This window comes from Culex pipiens, chromosome 2 (assembly GCF_016801865.2).
Source record: "Culex pipiens pallens isolate TS chromosome 2, TS_CPP_V2, whole genome shotgun sequence".
NCBI classification, from domain to species: domain Eukaryota; kingdom Metazoa; phylum Arthropoda; class Insecta; order Diptera; family Culicidae; genus Culex; species Culex pipiens.
This window is the reverse complement of record NC_068938.1, coordinates 83,113,005-83,131,353: the sequence shown is the minus strand read 5'-3', so window position 1 is coordinate 83,131,353 and position 18,349 is coordinate 83,113,005. Positions and strand designations below refer to the sequence as shown.

At 36.5% G+C, this 18,349-nt stretch overlaps 1 protein-coding gene across 4 annotated transcripts in view; it reads left to right on the top strand.

Moving 5' to 3' along the window:
• LOC120422610 (uncharacterized) overlaps positions 1-18,349 on the top strand; it is a 280,146-nt gene that overhangs the window by 191,797 nt on the left and 70,000 nt on the right. Inside the window, exon 1 of one of the 4 annotated variants that reach the window (XM_039586105.2) lies at positions 16,770-17,638. The exons of the other annotated variants lie outside the window; for them this stretch is intronic. Within the exon in view, the coding sequence (XP_039442039.1) occupies positions 17,612-17,638 (27 nt within the window). The 5' untranslated portion in view covers positions 16,770-17,611. Of the gene's footprint in view, positions 1-16,769; positions 17,639-18,349 lie in introns of those variants that run through there. 4 annotated transcript variants of the gene reach the window in all.

The window sequence follows — 18,349 nt, the reverse complement described above, 5'->3', positions numbered from 1 at the left end:
CGGGTATCCGATAAACGGCCAACTTGACTTTTTTTGGTGAAAACCCATCATGTTGCACATCAAACTCCATGAAATTGAAAGATATGTCCATCTTTAGTAATTCCGTTGTTCACTGAGCCATCCTGGCCAATCTGGAACCGGTTACCGGTGGCCCCTTGGGGACACTTCCGGAATATGAGAGAAATCCTATCATCCGACTTATCAAACTTCATGAAATTGAAAGATATGTCAATCTACGGTCATGCCATTGTTTGCTGACCCATTCTGGCCAATCTGGACCGGTTACCGGTGGCCCCTTGGGGATATTTCCGGAATATGAGAACCCTATCATCCGACATATCAAACTTCATGAAATTGAAAGATATGTCAATCTACGGTCATGCCATTGTTACCTGATCCATACTGGCAATTCTGGAACTGGTTCCCGGTGCCCTTTGGGGACATTCCCGGAATATGAGAGAAACCCTATCATTCGACATATCAAACTTCATGAAATTGAAAGATATGTCAATCTACGGTCATGCCGTTGTTCGCTGATCCGTTCTGGCCAATCTGGAACCGGTTACCGTTGGCCCCTTGGAGACACTTCCGGAATATGAGAGAAACCCTATCATCCGACATATCAAACTTCATGGAAGTCATGGAAGTCATTGCAATTATCATTCAATAGTCAAGTCTTCACAGAAGAATTTGCTGAAACATCTTTCAACATTTCGGTGGAATCATATTTTCATTATCATGATTTTTTTTTTGAAATTTAATCCCAAGTAACATTTTAGGCTTTATCAAAGCTGTCACAGCCGCTATAAAACCAATCAGCCAAAACCAACATTAAAACTACTTAGTCGTAAAAAACTCCCCAGAACCTCGATAAATCCCACTTAAAACCCAAAAGGACCTCCGCAAAAGGTTGATACGGCCTATTTATAAGTCCAACACGGGAGTTCAAGGCTTTACAACTGAATCCAAACAACCTCCTTAAGACCTTGATAAAACCTTTGTTAAAACTTTGTCAGGAGTTAGGGAAAAATGATATTTCATACGTCTTTTATGACAATCAGATTTTATTCTGGCAAAAACATAAGTCTTCGTCTTTCCAAATGAAATAATTGCGACGACGATATGATAGATATTGGAGGTAATTAAAATAATTTCAAAGCTTATTCCTCGCAATTGGTGGCTCAAATTCAACTGCGGTTGAAATATTATCGATAAATATAGGGGAGATAGCGCCAAAAAAACTCGCTTCATCAAAAATATTTCTTCTGCAATCACAGTTTTTGCAAAAAATGTTTAAATTATTTTTGAACTTCTATGGCTATGCTAACGATGTCAGAAATTTTTCATAATTGTGTGTTTTCATCGAATTTTAATCAAATGTATGCTTTTTTTCATTTTTTTCTGCCAAGATGGCGGTCAATCATATTCAATCAGGCCACGCGTTTAGCGCCATATTTAAGCATTGTTTTTTGGCTGCGTTAAATGCTCTTTTAGGAGCTTATGGTTTTAAGAGAGCTTTCTGCATGCCTAATAGCACTTGACAGCTTCAACACCCTTGGTTTTAAAGAAGCAAGCGATAAAACCGTTTGGCATAACATTGCCATCTGGTTTTCAAGCCTTTATTAAAACTTTCATAAAACCTTATTGGAAGCCAGTCGGCTTTTATTTTCACCAGGTTTTATGTCCGAGGCAAAAAACCTTGTTATAAGGGTAATTCTCTACCAACTCACACGAAATCGGGAAAAGTTACCCCGACCCCTCTTCGATTTGCATCAACTTTGTCCTAAGGGGTAACTTTTGTCCCTGATTAGTAATTCGAGGTCCGTTTTTTGATATCTCGTGATGGAGGGGTGGTACGACCCCTTCCATTTTTGAACATGCGAAAAAAGAGGTGTTTTTCAATAATTTGCAGCCTGAAACGATAATGAGGTAGAAATGTGGTGTCAAAGGGACTTTTTTGCAAAATTAGACGCCCGATTTGATGGCGTACTCAGAATTCCGAGAAAACGTAGTTTTCATCGAAAAAAAACACTGAAAAAGTTTTAAAAATTCTCCCGTTTTCCGTTACTCGACTGTAAAAAAATTTGGAACCTGTCATTTTATGGGAAATTTTTTCATTTAGAACAAAATTTTTCATTTTAAAATTTCGTGTTTTTTTCTAACTTTGCAGGAATATTTTTTAGAGTGTAACAATGTTCTACAAAGTTGCAGAGCAGACAATTACAAAAATATTGATATGTAGACATAAGGGGTTTGCTAATAAACATCACGAGTTATCGCGATTTTACGAAAAAAAGTTTACATTTTAAAAGGGCGTAATATTGCATGTTTGGCCCTTTTGAAATGTTAGTCTTGAATTAAAAAATATATTTTTTTTCGAAAAGATCGGAAAATTTCATGAATGTTTCATATTTTAACATTGAAAATCGGACTATTATTTGCTGAGATATCGACTTTAGAAAATGGTGTGATGTTTGGGTGGGATTAAGAAAACATCAATTTTCCTGTTTTTAAACCTTTGCATGGCAATACCTAAGCAACCAAGGGTCGTATCAACAAAGTTCAAAAATGCAAAATATAGAGAATTTTTTAAGCTTTTAAAAATATTTTTTTCAAAGGTGGGCAAACATGTGCACTAATTTAAAAAAAATGAAAAACTGCGACTATTTTCAAAAAAGTCACCTATAAATGGATTTAATTTGAAAACGGTGCACTTCATCCAAATTTTACTGAAGTACTTACTTGATCTTACATCGAAAAATGAAGTTGAAAAATTTTTGCAACCAATTTTTCGATTTATTGAAAAAATCAGAATTGATTCAAAAAATTTTAACTCGCTCAAAGATTTTTTGCACAACCTGGAAATTTCTGAAAAGTTGGCATTTAATGTCCTCTAAAAAATATCAAAAAATAAAAAGAAATAAAAATAGGGTTTTTTGCAAAACAAGTGGCCAGCTGCCAAATTTGTATGGAAAATTATATGGACAAACTAATGATGCAAAATGGCTTATTTGGGCATAGCGAAGGCACCAAAAAAGTTTCGGTCGGATTAAAAAATACAAAAAAAATCGAATGACTGAAATCTGAGAGAACTGCTCAACTGTCAAAAATCGTGAGACATGTCATTTTATGGTTAATTTAATGTACTTTTCGAATCTGAAATAACCCAGAAGGGTCATTTTTTCATTTAGAACATTTTTTTTATTTTAAAATTACGTGTTTTTTCTAACTTTGCAGGGTTACATTTTAGAGTGTAATAATGTTCTACAAAGTAGTAGAACAGAAAAAACAAAAATTTTGATATATAGACATAAGGGGTTTACAGTATGGCCCATAAAAAAATGCGACATTGTTAATAGGTGTAAATCGGGACTATTTTTACTATTTATGATGTATGTAGCATGTGTACATGTTAAATAGGTTCAAAACAAACAATCAATGCCTTTAAAACCATTCCCTTAGCATAAAATAAGTTACAGCTCATTGAAATTTATAATTTTCCAATTTGCTCTACGCCCAGGCCATATAAAGAAAAACACACTTTTTTCATGTTGGTCGATCTGGATAGCCTATTATGGTATTTTTATGGACTAAAAAGTATACAGCCTTCAAGGTTACTGTTTGAGAGTTGTAAGAGTTAGTTCCACCGAATTTTACGCATTCTATTTACCAGTTATAGTAAAATAGTGAACTTTTCAAAAATATCCCGATTCTGAAAATGCATCAATTTTTGGTATTTTTGGAGCCTGCAATGTTTCAACGAAAAAAACAAATGCTACTAATGATGGTAATTGATACTAACAGATGCTCTGATGTGACTTTTAACAATATAGAGCCGCTGGGCACGCTTTTGAGCCATCGACATATTTTGACAGAATCACACAAAATAATAACCAAAATGGCATTTTTCACACAAATTACCAATTTTAACAAAATTAAAAAACTTTCTTGATTGGGCGTATTTAAGAAGGACTTCTAATGATGCTTTCGGTACATTAATGGATATTTTAAACTGTTTCGTTTTTGAAATATAAATAATGTAATTGGGGTAAATATTGTTCCAAAAACACATTCATAGTTGTAGACCGCCTGTACACAATTTTGGTGAACTGCAAAAAATTATCATGACGATATCTTCAAAACATACTAAACTAACACCATAATACATAAAAAATCAGATTGTTAAATAAATTTAAGAATGGCACCATTTTTTCTGTGAAAAAATGCACATGTCGCATTTTTTTTGGGCCATACTGTACATGTATTCTTCACGAGTTATCAAAATTTTGAAAAAGTTATGATTTTGACCATTTTTGTCAAGTTTTTTTTAATTTTTAACCCCTTAAACTCAATCGTGTGCTTTTGAAAGTATTTTTTTCGGTAAGCTCAGCTAATTTTGCATAAGAATGACTCCTTGGACGATTGTTGTGACTCCAATCACCCCGGGATTCGAACTGACGACCTTTAGATTGTGGGTCCAACTGCCTACCATCGAATCCACCAGGACAGGACCCAGGGAGACTTCTCCTACACCTGGACTGAGCTAACTTCTAGGTTATACCGTGGCCAACATCTTTCGGTACTTTAACACTGATTTTATTGATTTTTTGAAGAGTTACTATTTTTCATGAATTATTCATGTTAATTCTTTTAACTTTGCTGAAAACACAAAATTGATCGGATGAATCCATTCAAGATACAGATTTTTAATTAATGTTTTCCTAGGACAGCTGCAAACGAATGATGCAAACTGCCTCTCTGATCATAAAGTTTTTATTTATGATTGCCTAATCAAAAAACTCATAAAGTGATTTCTTTTCAAAAATCTGCCAGTTAAAATATGTTTTCTAATAACAAATCAGATATTCAAAAATTGTACCTTTTGAGTGCTCATTTAATGTTAGTGTCAACAAGGCGAAATTACCGTCTCATGGCTTTGCGGATTTGAATGTTTTCTTGTTTATCGTTGAAGACATTAAAAAAATCTATTTAATTTTGAGCCATTTACAAAATGTTGATCAACATTTTACATTGCTCCACATATCCATCATTCTTCCAGTGTATCTCCCCGCAATTCAAGCTCGTTCTCCAATCTCATTACGATGTCAAACAACAACAGTACAGAATGTTGTTTCCCGACCGTGCAACCACCCACTCGTGTGGTAAACCACCCTCCGTGTTTTCCAAACGAGCTAGCAGCAAGTGATCTAATTAAATGTAACAACAGACTGATTTTGATGTACGTTATTCGCATCCCCTCGCCAGCTCAGCTCCCGGAGGAAGCTCGTTACCAACTATTTGTACTTGTCCTTTAGACCTGCACTTGGCGACTCCACTTCCAGTTGCCAAGAAGTTTCCCTTCCGATTGAAAAGTTTAAAATGGGCTCAAGTATTTGCCGAGACGGCTTTCGGGGGGAAAACTTTTTGGGCGGAAAATTTCCCTTTAAATTGAAAGCTTCGCGAGTGATTTGAATGCGAAATGGCGGTGCTATTTACAGTTGAAACGCTCTGTTTAATTTGACTTTGATTTGAACAAGTTGGATTCGAGAGGAATCCTCCAGTAAACAATTCTTGGAACCAAGAGAGAGAGAGAGACTCCCTTGGAGGTGATGAAAATGAAAAGCACAAACTGGATCCCTTCATGCATAAATGGATGAGAATCAAGCGCGACCTCAATCGAGTCAATCGAGTCCCAGATTGATTGGAATAGTTCCGATAGTTCGTCGCTAGACCGCGACAATATTCAACAATTTCATCACGTCGCCGTCGAGAAGCTTCAGTGATGCCTGAACGAGACGCAAATCCCGCCATCAGGATGCTGCCATAAACACCGGAGCTGAAGAAGGTGATGCGAGAACTGGGTGACAGGTGAATTTTATGATGATCCTGCGATGTCGTCGGCATCCTAATGCCGTCCGCCAAAGCCTGAAAGCGTTTCTTTCAACTTTGAACCCCGACCTCTAATGCGTCATATCGACGTCGTCGTGCTATCTTGACGCACCCGCCATTTCGACGTTCGGAGAAAAACGCGTTTTAATGTTTGACCTTGAATGAACAAAAACGAAAGCACGCAATGTAAACAATAACAAACACGTTCTGTTTGGCTGACCATTCTGTGCATTGTCCCGAAGTTTGATTGAAGTTGGTTGCTGGAGTCCCGAGTTATAATTACAAATGTTTACGGTAGTCTAACTTGTACGTGCGTCAAACGCGTTCTGACCTGAAATCCCTTTGGCCAGTTGTCGCACTTACAGGAATTTTCAGGGAGTGACAAGATAGCACGATAAGATTGAAACTACTTTCATATGTAAAGTGACACAAATGCACGGAGTTTTTTCGAACTTCGTTGAATATCTCAGGATTGAAATCGAATTTTGGGGATCTGTGAAGGTCAAAAGGTGAGGCATTATGAGCTGCGCAAAATGGCGTTCTCAACTCAATTTGGCCCAAAATGCACGTACGACAAGTTAGCACGACGGCGACGATATGGCTTTAACAAGGGAGGATGCACATTAAAAATTAGAATTGAAAATTAAACAAAAAATTGTCGCAACAACTTTACACAAATAGGTGTCAAAAGTTTTATGGAGAACAGATTTGCGATGAAATTTTGTTTTTTTTTTTGTTTATTTAAGCTTTATTTTGTGTGAAACAAGCTTCAGAATGAGGAGATAAAAAGCAAATTCCCCCTCCCTCACCAAAGCAAATGGAAAAGTTTCGTAGAATTTGTGAAACTTTATTTTCCCATGTCTCGTGTGTAGGATGCTGGATGGCAAGTAAACAAATGAGTTATGAATTTTTTATGTATCGCAGAAACAACATGGAAACGGTTTTGTAAAAGGGTGGCATTTTGCTAGGGCAAGGGCAGTGACCGTGAGCTTTTCGGGGGAACTGTTGAATGATGTAACTTTGGAATTTTATGTGTTTAAAATTCTGAAATAGCTTTATTCAAGAAAAGAAAATAAATAAAATAGAAAAAATAAAAGCAGTACAGGATTAAAAACCTTCAAAAATAGTGTAACCCTTCGATAACGCCCAATAGAAGAACCAACAACCATTTCTATTGACAGCAATTGAGTGAACCCAACTTTACCTACATGCAAACCGTTTATCGTTACGGGCACGCAAATCCATTCGTCCCCTTTAGTGTTGGTGTCGCTGATATTGTTCAGCTCATCCGTTACGCCACCAGCCACCCCCCCTCTACTCGTGGTCGTGAGGCATGTCAAGCCGCTTATCAAAGGACATTTGTCTTGTTTGCCTTCGCTACAAAGCTAGGACTGCTTACAAACCCTTGGCTTACCATCACTGCCTCGAAATAGTCTGAAATTAGATTTTATTGACTTTGCTATTTTCAACTAATTTTATGAGTGACACTATACCACTCTAGTCGTTGGTTTTGTTAAATTTCACTTTTTTTTAAACTTGTCTCTATCACGGATTGTCTCAGTTTTCCTCATTTTGTCTCAGTATCGGTTGGTTTTAGTTTGAACCAGTTTGTCTCAAGCTGTTGCAGTCATTGTGGTCTGTCTCAGTATTTAACATTCTGCGTTGCCTGTCTCAGTCTGTCATGTCTCAATTTGTTCCTGTCTGTTTCAGTTTGTCTCAGTTTGGTTCAGTGCGTCTCAGTCCTGATCAGTCTGTTTTGTCTCAGTTTTGTCCAGCCTCCGTTTGGATTCATTTGTCTTGTCGCATTTTGTTACAGTCTGCCCAAGCTTGTCTCAGTTACAGTCTGCTCAGGCTGTCTCAGTCTGTAGAGCCTGGCTCAGTTTATTTCATTCGGTTTTGTTTTTGCTCTGTTTGTTCCAGCATGTGCTAGGTTGTCTCAGTTTAGTTAATTTTGGCCCAGTTTGTCCCAATATGTCTTGTCTCAGTTTTATAGTCTGTTTTCTCTGTCTCAGTTTGTTTCATTATGTATAGTCTGTATCAGTCTGTCTAGTCACATTTTCCAGTCTGTTTCAATCTGTCTCAGTATGGTTCAGTATGCCACAGTCAGTATGGCTTAGTCATATTTTCTCCGGTCATTCCAGTTTGTACTGATGTTAAAATTTAATCTTTTAAGGCACAATTGTCACAGTTTGTTTCGGTTTGTCTCATTCTGTGTCAGTTTTCCTTAGTTTTTTTAAATATAGAATTGGCTGTCTTTGACAGTGAAAGACTGTCTCAATATTTTTTAAATGTTGTCTCAGTTTGGTCCAGTTTGTCCCAGGTTGTATCAGGCTTTCTCTCAATATCTGAAGCTGTCTCAGATTGTTCTGATCTGTATTATCTGTCTCAGTTTGTTTCTTTCTATATTGTCTTTCTCAGTTCATCATACCACAGTTTGTTCCAGTCTGTTTTGTCTCAGTATCCTTCAGTTTGTAACATTTTGATTCAGTTTGTCTCATTCTGTCTCAGTTTTCATTTGTTTATGTTTAGTATGTCATTGACTGTCTTGGACTGGGCTAGGCTGTCTCAGTTTGTTTCAGTTTAAATTTGTTTTGTACAGATTGTGCCAGGTTGTCTCAGTTTGTTTCATTCTGTATTCCTTTCTCAGTCCATTCAGCTACAGTTTGTCTCAGATGAGCCCTTCTTTTAGTTTGGTTCAGATTGTCTCAGTCTGTCTCAATCTAGATTAGTCTGTTTTTTTTTCTCAGTCTGCTCAAGTATGCAGTTTTCGCTCAGTCTCGGTTCGGCTCAGTTTGAACTAGTCTGTATCCGTCAGTTTTGTCTCAGTTTTCTTAATCCGCATTCAGTGTCTCAGATTGTTTCTTTCTGTTAGTCTGTGTTAATCTATCTAGTGATAATTTGTGTCAGTCTGCTTTCAGTTTGTCTCAGTTTGGTTCAAAATGTCACAGTCCGTCTCAGCATAGCTGTCTTGTCTCACTTTTTTTAAAGTCTGTCTCAGTGTCAGTGACCGAGCCACGTAGCCCAGTGGTAACGCTTCCGCCTCGTAAGCGGTAGATCGGGGTTCAAATCCCGGCTCGGACCAACACAACTGGTGATCTTTTCCCTTCTGGAATCGATTGCTTAGTAAAGGGAAGGCAGTGTATCGTCACAAACTGGACCTTATCACGACACCTTAGGGAGGCGACCTATGGAATGTTAACATTAACCTTAACATGTTAACATTAAGTTGAGAATGAAACTGCCACTGAATCCGCTTTGTAAATGCCGGCCCCGATACTCTTCAAGGGTGTTCCCCTCAGGAACAGGGAAAGATTTACTTTACTCAGTGTCTCAGTTGTTTCGACGTTCCACTCTTTTTTAAGTCTACCAAGTTAATTTCAGTTTCTTAGGCTTTCATAGTCTGACTCGGTCTATCTTGTCTCAGTTTGCTTGAGCCTTTGTTTTCTGTCTCAATTTTTTCTATCACAGTTGGTTCAAGTTCATATCAGGTTATCTCAGTTTGTTTCATTCAGTATTTACTGTACACGTATTTCGCACAAATCTGTTACAACTTGTTTATGTTTGTTCCATTCTGTCTCAATTTTTCTCGGAAAGTCTTAGTTGACGATAAGCTTTAGCTTGTCTCAGTACGTTCCAGTTTGTTTCAGATTGATATAGCTTGGTTGGTTGTCCCAGTCTTCCTCAGAATATTTTAAGCTGCCTCTAGCTGTCTCAGTCTGTGTCGCCTGTTTCAGTTTTTTTCAATCTGTATTGTTCTGTCTCAGTTTGTCTCAGTCTGCCTCAGAACATCTTAAGCTGTCTCAGTCCGTTTGCTTGTTACAGTTTGTGTTCAGTTTAAGACTGATAGAAAATGAAACAAATTGAAACATAGAATACAGACTGGGACAGCTTGAGATAGGTTAAGATATTCAGAGACAGCCTGAGAAAATCTAAGACAACTTGGGAAAATAAACTGATAAAACCTGAACCATACTGAGACAGCATTGCACACAGTCTATGACTATGATAAACCAAGAAAAACTGGGACAAATTGAGACAAACTGAAAGAAAATGTGGCCAATTTTCGCAAAATAAAAATAAAACATTTGACGGTGAATACGGATAAACTAAAATGCGATAAATTGGGACAAAAATCGCAAGTTCCACCAAACTAAGACAAACTTCAACCCTGTTTGACTGCATCTGTACGAGCACTTTTTCTCCACACAAAGAGTCACCCTTCCATTAAACCGCACTTCATCAGACAGATCCAAACGCCGCAAAAAGACACACACCCTCACATCCTAACCCCCCCCCCCCCCCCCTCCTGACTTCCGTCACCTCCCTCTTCCAAAGAGGCATTGTCAAATCGGGCGTAAAACAACCCATGCCAGATACCTGCCACAGTTCCACACGCACTCACATTTCAAACACTCCAAAGCAGAAAGGGGTGGTTATTGTTTTGTTGGGGTTGTTTTGATCCTGTCAAACTCCATTCCCCTCCCCCCCTCCTTGGGTTAGTAGAACGACAGGCGAAGAGTACAAAACCTTGCCGGGACATGCGCACTCCGGAACTAGGTCAGCGAGACTGGCGCTCTCCCGCGCGAGTCGTGACCTACACCGGTAGAGTGTGTTTGTGTTTTATCCAAGCTGTCAGTGAACTTTTGACAGCTTTGGCAAGAACCTAATGGGATGGGGTTGTTTTGGGATTTGTCGTTTGCTTTGGATTTTTTGATTAGAAATATTATGATCTTAAATAATTTTTGGCTAATGATGATATTTTTTTTATTTTGTTACATCATAATTTATTTTTCTCTAAAGTTCATAGAGCTTGTATTCTCAAACTGACACCTGGTGTCAATATCCTGAAGTAAACGTGACAGCTGGTTGGATAGTTTGGATAGACTCTCTCGAAAATCGCATCGGTTGCATTTATTCGCTCTCAGAGAAGATATTGACCTTATGGCACACTGGTTGTAGACTAATTATGTTTCGATCTAAAAATTCGTTACACCAATTCGCTAATCCAATTGTGAATATTTAGGAAAGCTTTTAAAAAATATTTTCAATACCTTGGATTTATTCATTAAACATGTTTCAGGTGACTAAACAAATGTTTTGAAAAACAAAATATTGTTTGAGGTCAACATTGGCGAATTTTAGCTGATGAAAAAGAAGATCAATCCAGAATTTTACCAAAAAAAATCAATCCAGAATTTTACCATTCGCAATGCATTACACCCTTACCAAAAATCATGATTTTTTGAGTTCCAAATCCCACTTTTCATACGATTTTTTGAGTTCAGGTACTACAACCATAAAAATAGTTATATGGGTTGAACTGAAAAATTCGTATGAAAAGTGGGATTTGGAACTCAAACAATCATGATTTTTGGTAAGGGTGTAAACACTAGTACTAACAGTTGACATGCAATCATTTGTTTTCAAAACATAACAAATCTGACAGAAATAAAATAGTGATAAAAAATTGCATCAAAAATTCATTAAAAATCAAAATATTTATCAACTAACCCAAAAATGCATGAAAATGATTTCATATTGAAATATTTTGTTGTTTTCAAATACATTCTTTAGTTGCTTGTTGTGATGACTGTTTCTGTAGTAATTTTCTATTTAAATTAAATTTACTTTCAATAAACTTTTGTAGATTCGATTAACCGACCCAAACAACAAATGTTGAAAATGAATTATTCCAAATTTAAAAATGTATAATCCATCACAAGATGTATTAAATTATTTACATAATTGCGAGACTGTTAAAAGATAGCATTTCCACATTAAACATTTAATTTTCAATAGAAATAAACACTTTTAGAATCAATTTTTCAATCAAATTGTTCGTAAATTCTAATTGATTTAATAATTTTTTCAAGCCTTTTTGCGTTTATCATGCCATTGGAATTCGTTATTATCTTTCAACAGAATTGTTTTATTGCTTATAAATCTGATATAAATATAACATCACTTTTTATCTCTTTTCAAAAGAAATTAATATTGTTTTACCGTAAACCGAGGTGACATTGATAGAATTTCGATTAATTTTTGGAATATTTGCGAACTTGTAAAGTTTATCTTAAGATAATTATTTTTAAAACATGAACTGAGGTAGGCCACACCAGGTGCATGCACTATTTTCGATAAAAAGTTTTGTCAATAGTGTTTAAAAAAATAGTTGCATTGATAATTCTTATTTTGAACTCCGGGGTGACTTTGATAGCCATAGGAATTCTTGTAAAAATCAGATTTAATGTGTTCAAATTGTATTATTAAGTCAAATGTACCATCACTAAGACTGCCGATACAGCTTTAAAGAAAAACAAAATCAATGATTGTAATTAGTTAACTAGGTTTATAAGCTTTTTAACAAAATACATATAAACTTAAGGTAAAATTGCTAAAAAGTCAAATTGCTAAAATTTTGCCCAAAATTCGCTTAAACTAGTTTTGTTTATAAAATTATCAAATCATATTACACTTTAAACTGAAATTGAAGCAAGAATCAAAAGTTTTCACTTTTGTTATGAAATTTGTTCTACTGAAAATGCCTATAGGCACATGTATAGATACATTTTGAGATTTTTCTGAATTCTATTTCAAAAACACATAATATCAACTATTTACAAGCTTATTTTACCTTCGCCTAGAGAATTGTCAAAAGAAACCAAAATTACATTCCATTTTCTGCTACGAAATCATGTTCATTGAGAAAATTATGACACTTTGGGAATATTACAATAATTATATTTGTAAACATTTTCTTAATTATAGTTAACGAACTTTTTATATCTTTCAAAAAAAAAATTTACTTCTTCTACAACTTTCAATACTCCTCTACCATGGTCAGAATGATTCCATAGCATTCCGTTCGTATTTAATTTGTACTTTTTGTAAAAAAAAATCCACATATTTTGCATTTTTTTATGAAAACCATTGCTATAATGATGTATTAAAAGTAGAGGTGGGCAAAAAAAGGGCGAACCGCTTAAAGAGCCGATTCACTAAAAAGAGAGAACGAACCATAGCTCACAAAAAAAGAACCGCGGTTCTTTTTTAAACTCTGGACTTTTGACAGAACCGTTTCAATATAGCATGATTTTTGTTATAAATATAATTTATTGAATTTCTCAAAAATAATGTTAAATTTGTTTTTGAGAATTGAAAATGCAATTTCAAAAATTTCAATGCTTATAAAAATTAATCCCAAAAGTAAATGATTTTCTAAAGGGTAATTCTCCGCCAACTCACACAGCAGTTGCCCCGACCCCTCTTCGATTTGCGTGAAACTTTGTCCTAAGGGGTAACTTTTGTCCCTGATCACGAATCCGAGGTCCGTTTTTTGATATCTCGTGACGGAGGGGCGGTACGACCCCTTCCATTTTTGCACATGCGAAAAAAGAGGTGTTTTTCAATAATTTGCAGCCTGAAACGGTGATGAGATAGAAATTTGGTGTCAAAGGGACTTTTATGTAAAATTAGACGCCCGATTTGATGGCGTAATCAGAATTCCGAAAAAACGTATTTTTCATCGAAAAAAACACTAAAAAAGTTTTAAAAATTCTCCCATTTTCCGTTACTCGACTGTAAAAAATTTTGGAACATGTCATTTTATGGGAAATTTAATGTACTTTTCGAATCTACATTGTCCCAGAAGGGTCATTTTTTCATTTAGAACAAAATTTTTCATTTTAAAATTTCGTGTTTTTTCTAACTTTGCAGGGTTATTTTTTAGAGTGTAACAATGTTCTACAAAGTTGTAGAGCAGACAATTACAAAAATTTTGATATATATACATAAGGGGTTTGCTTATAAACATCACAAGTTATCACGATTTTACGAAAAAAAGTTTTAAAAAAGTTGGTCGTCATCGATCATGGCCGTTCATGGTCACCCGCGACAGACACGGACGACGAAACAAAGAGAAACGCAAAAAGTAACTTTTTCAAAACTTTTTTTCGTAAAATCGCGATAACTTGTGATGTTTATAAGCAAACCCCTAATGTCTATATATCAAAATTTTTGTAATTGTCTGCTCTACAACTTTGTAGAACATTGTTACACTCTAAAAAATAACCCTGCAAAGTTAGAAAAAACACGAAATTTTAAAATGAAAAATTTTGTTCTAAATGAAAAAATGACCCTTCTGGGACAATGTAGATTCAAAAAGTACATTAAATTTCCCATAAAATGACATGTTCCAAAATTTTTTACAGTCGAGTAACGGAAAATGGGAGAATTTTTAAAACTTTTTTATTGTTTTTTTCGATGAAAAATACGTTTTTTCGGAATTCTGAGTACGTCATCAAATCGGGCGTCTAATTTTACAAAAAAGTCCCTTTGACACCAAATTTCTATCTCATCACCGTTTCAGGCTGCAAATTATTGAAAAACACCTCTTTTTTCGCATGTTCAAAAATGGAAGGGGTCGTACCGCCCCTCCGTCACGAGATATCAAAAAACGGACCTCGGATTCGTGATCAGGGACAAAAGTTACCCCTTAGGACAAAGTTTCACGCAAATCGAAGAGGGGTCGGGGCAACTTTTCCCGATTTCGTGTGAGTTGGTAGAGAATTACCCTAAACAAAATGAAATAAACTTTTCATTGTGCAACTGAGTGTATTTTCAGCATTTCAAATAACATAATTTGTCAAATATTACCAAAAATCTACTGAATATTAAAAAGATTTTGGAAAAAAATAAATCATTTTGTCCGATTAAACATTAGCGTTTATAGACTTTATAGATAAAATCAGAATGTAGAGAAGAGTTCACAGAATATTTTCTCCAAATAAAATATCAGCATTAGTTCAATTCTTGCAGAACTCTTTCTCACAGGAAATTCAACTTCAAAAATGTTTAATTCTTGCTTAAATAAACGCAATTTTAAAATTAATAGCATTTTTTCCAATTCCAATTTGTTTTCGGCTTAAAAAAAGTTCATTAATACTTTGATATTTTGAAAACTAATGATTGCAATACAACTGGGAATGTGTGAAATGAATTTTTAAACTCCTGTTTTCATTCAAATGTTCATACCATGGCTTGTTATTTATTTATTTTTTGCGACTTTGGCCAGAGTTGAGGGTTATAAACTTCAAAAAATATTTGGTACGGCCTAATTTATAAAAGTCCAATGTAAAATAACTTATAAAATCACACGATTCTTGAAAAATCCTTTTCATCCCCATTTTGAAAAAGAGCGATAGAGCCGTTCAAAAGAGCGGCTCTTTTTAAAGAGCGAACGAAAATGAGCGGCTCCTAAAAAAGAGCGTTTTTGCCCACCTCTAATTAAAAGCGAGTTTTTCACCAATGCACAGTGGTCCAGATCGCAAAATTAAGTGAAAAAAAAGGTTTTCCGAAAAATGGTGAAGTTTTGGAGCTTTGGTGTCTCCACAAGAGTTGTTACAAATGAAAAAGGCAACTTTTGGTTTGGCTTAAAATAAGGGTGGTTCACGATTAGGGTGATTTGGAAAATCTAACTTTTCAGGAATATTTTTGAGAATTTTCTGGAAAGTTGTTAGGCTTGCCTATCCAGGCAACTTTATCGAAGACACCAAAATTTTATCTCGTTATCTACGTAAAAGCGCCCAAATTTACAAAAAGCATCTGAGCAAACCTTCAAAATCAATTATTTTTATTTTTTGAAAAGTCAAAAGTTACAGCCAGTAAAAAAAGTAAAAAAGAGATTCTCGAAAAGGCGCATGCCAATTTTAAGCGTTGCATTTGAAAGAGGATATCTAGCACAACAAATGCTGAACAAAGTCTCAGAGGTGTTTCTTTTAAAATTCGAGATAACTTCATTTGAAAAAGTCTTATTTTCATGGGAAAACCATTTGGGACCACCCTAACGTAATATGAAAATTGTCCAAATTTATGTTTATCCATGTTATTTTGCCCGCTGAATCTGAATCTGTCCTCAGAATTGAGCCAAAGTGTCCAAAATTCGATTTTTGTGCATATTTGAGTTTCTATGTAGATTTATCCTGTTGGCATCCGTTCTTTTTCAACTTATTTAATTTTATTTCTTTTTCTTTACAGGTAAGAATCCTTTAACTAACTGTAACTGTATTAATACGTGAGTATTTATCAACAAATTCCAATAAAAATACAAATATTTTAGGAAAATGATCAAAATTAATGATAAATTTCAGCACAATATCCTTGGGGCTGATTCAATATCTTATTTCAGGTCATCTTAAGATTACAAAGCTTTCTCTTTTCCTGGACAACGATTTTAATATTTTCATAGCAATTTAAATGCTTATGAATTATGAAAATCGAAAAAAAATGAATTGAAAGTCACGAAAATTTTAAGAAAATTAGTAAAACAGAATTAATAGTACAGCAACAGAATTAAAAACGAAAGTTTTGTAAAAACATGCTGCAATTGAAAAACAAACAATACCCACCGATCTCTTCCACTTTCACTCACCGTGAATCACGCCAACAAACGCAAGCTTCACACAAAAGCTCCCGCACGCGTATGTGCGCGAGAGCTTTGCAACACGGCTCCCTCTCTCTTCGCGATCAAAAGCACCAAAAACTCGCAACCTCATCGTAATTTCCTTCTCCATTTCGTTCGCACACACACACACACACACACAATCACACTCACTGACTCTCGTTTTCCTCACGTGAGTGAAAACTATCATCACAATGAGGAAGGGAAAGGTGGAGGTAGGGGGGCGAGTGGATCTGTCTACCCCCCTTCCAACTTCGTGTTTCCACAAAGTCTGCTCAAAACATAAATCTTGCTTCCTCTCTCTCTCTCAAAACTCTCTCGAAATTCTCGCTCTCTCTCACGCCGTGTGTTTTTCCCTCCCTTTGCGTGTACTATTTTTCCGAACAAGTTTTTTCCTCTCGAGGTCATTTAAACGTCAGTGAGACAGTCGGCCAGGCAGGACACACGGGACAGGATTTTCGTCCGCGCGGTCGTCGTCGTGGTCGGTTCTCGGAAAATTCCCCGTTTTTTCCTCGTCGTTTTGTGTTCCGTGTTGCGGATTCTCGATTTTCTTTTAAAGTATTAATAGATAGGTGTTCTCGTCAAGCTGAAAAGTTTCCTTCGATTTTGGTGGCGCTTTGTTCCGGTGGAAAAATCGAACGGAAAATCCTCCTTTTTCCTTTAGTGTGTGAATGTGTGTGCGTGCCTCCGGAACGCGTGACCGGGAATGTCCCTGCGGAAGTCCTGACCAACCCCTAACCACGTGAAATTTTCTCAAAGAAGAAGAAGTTGCAGTTTTTAGGAAAATTTTCATCGAATTTTCCCGTTCGTCCCCCCGTTTTGCTGGTGTAATCTTGTTCACTCTTTTTTCTTCTCGTGTTTTCTTCTTTCTCCATTTTCCCACCCTGTTCGTTTTGTGGTCTCTTTCTCTCTCTCTCTCTTTCTCTGTGCCTCTCTTTCTTCTTCTTTTCTCTTTCTTCTAGTCGTGTGTGCGTGTGTGTCAAAAAAAAAAAAAATTCCAAGTGAAAATCGTCCCATCCCCTCACCCCCTTCAGGCAGAAAGCAAAATGAGTTGTAAGGGTGAAAAATCGCATTTACAGTGGAAATTCGGCGAAAATGGCCCCTCGATCGCGTCGGCAACGGCGTCTCGTCCCGGTTTCTGCTGCTAGTTGGGACCGCGGCCGGTTGTGAAAAACAGAGGAAAAGCTGTGCACTAAATTCCCCCCCGCGCGGAGCAGCTCCAAGCCGCGGCTCGAGGGAAAACGGTACAGGAAAAAATCCATCATGCTCACCGCAAACAGCTTTAAAGAGGTAGGTAAGGGAAGCAGCGCCCTTGAAACTAAGTGCGGGGGCGCTGAGCTGTGTGCGAACGCAAATTATAAGCGTGGCGAGCGCAAAAGTTTCCTCATTTTGAAACCACCCCCACCCGCCGAGAGGTTGGGAGGGGTTGTATTTTAATGATTGTTGATTCTCCTTTTGAGAACTGCTGCTGGTTGTTGGGCTGGTTGCTGAAGAGTGGGACCAGTCAGTCTGCATCCTAACGTGGAGGGGGTCATTCGTAACCCACGTGGTTCGTTAATGGAGACCAAGGAAATTTCAAAACTACGTAGCTTACTGACGGACCCCACCACGAGGCGTGTGAAAGCTTTTATGCAATCGCATTTCATCCCCCCTCTGTTCCAACAGCGAATCGTTATGTAAGTTCGCAGCGCCGGACAGCAGTGGCGCAGTCATGAACGGAAGGAGGTTGATGCACTAGAGCGCAATGGGCAAATGCTCATTTTTGGAAGCCCCTTGCCAGTGATGATGAAGTTTTGCAAGAGTTAGGTTATTGTTTAACACAGTGTTTTGATATTTCTCTAAATTTTGATTTTTTAACAATGTTTTCAAATCAATAAAAATCAGGAAGTTGCTGACTGCTATCAAAATATATCTCAATTTAAAACTTTCAACTACAGAAACTTCAATTTCAATAACTGTCAGCAGGGGTATGGAACTGCTTCTCAACCTTTTTCGTTTCAT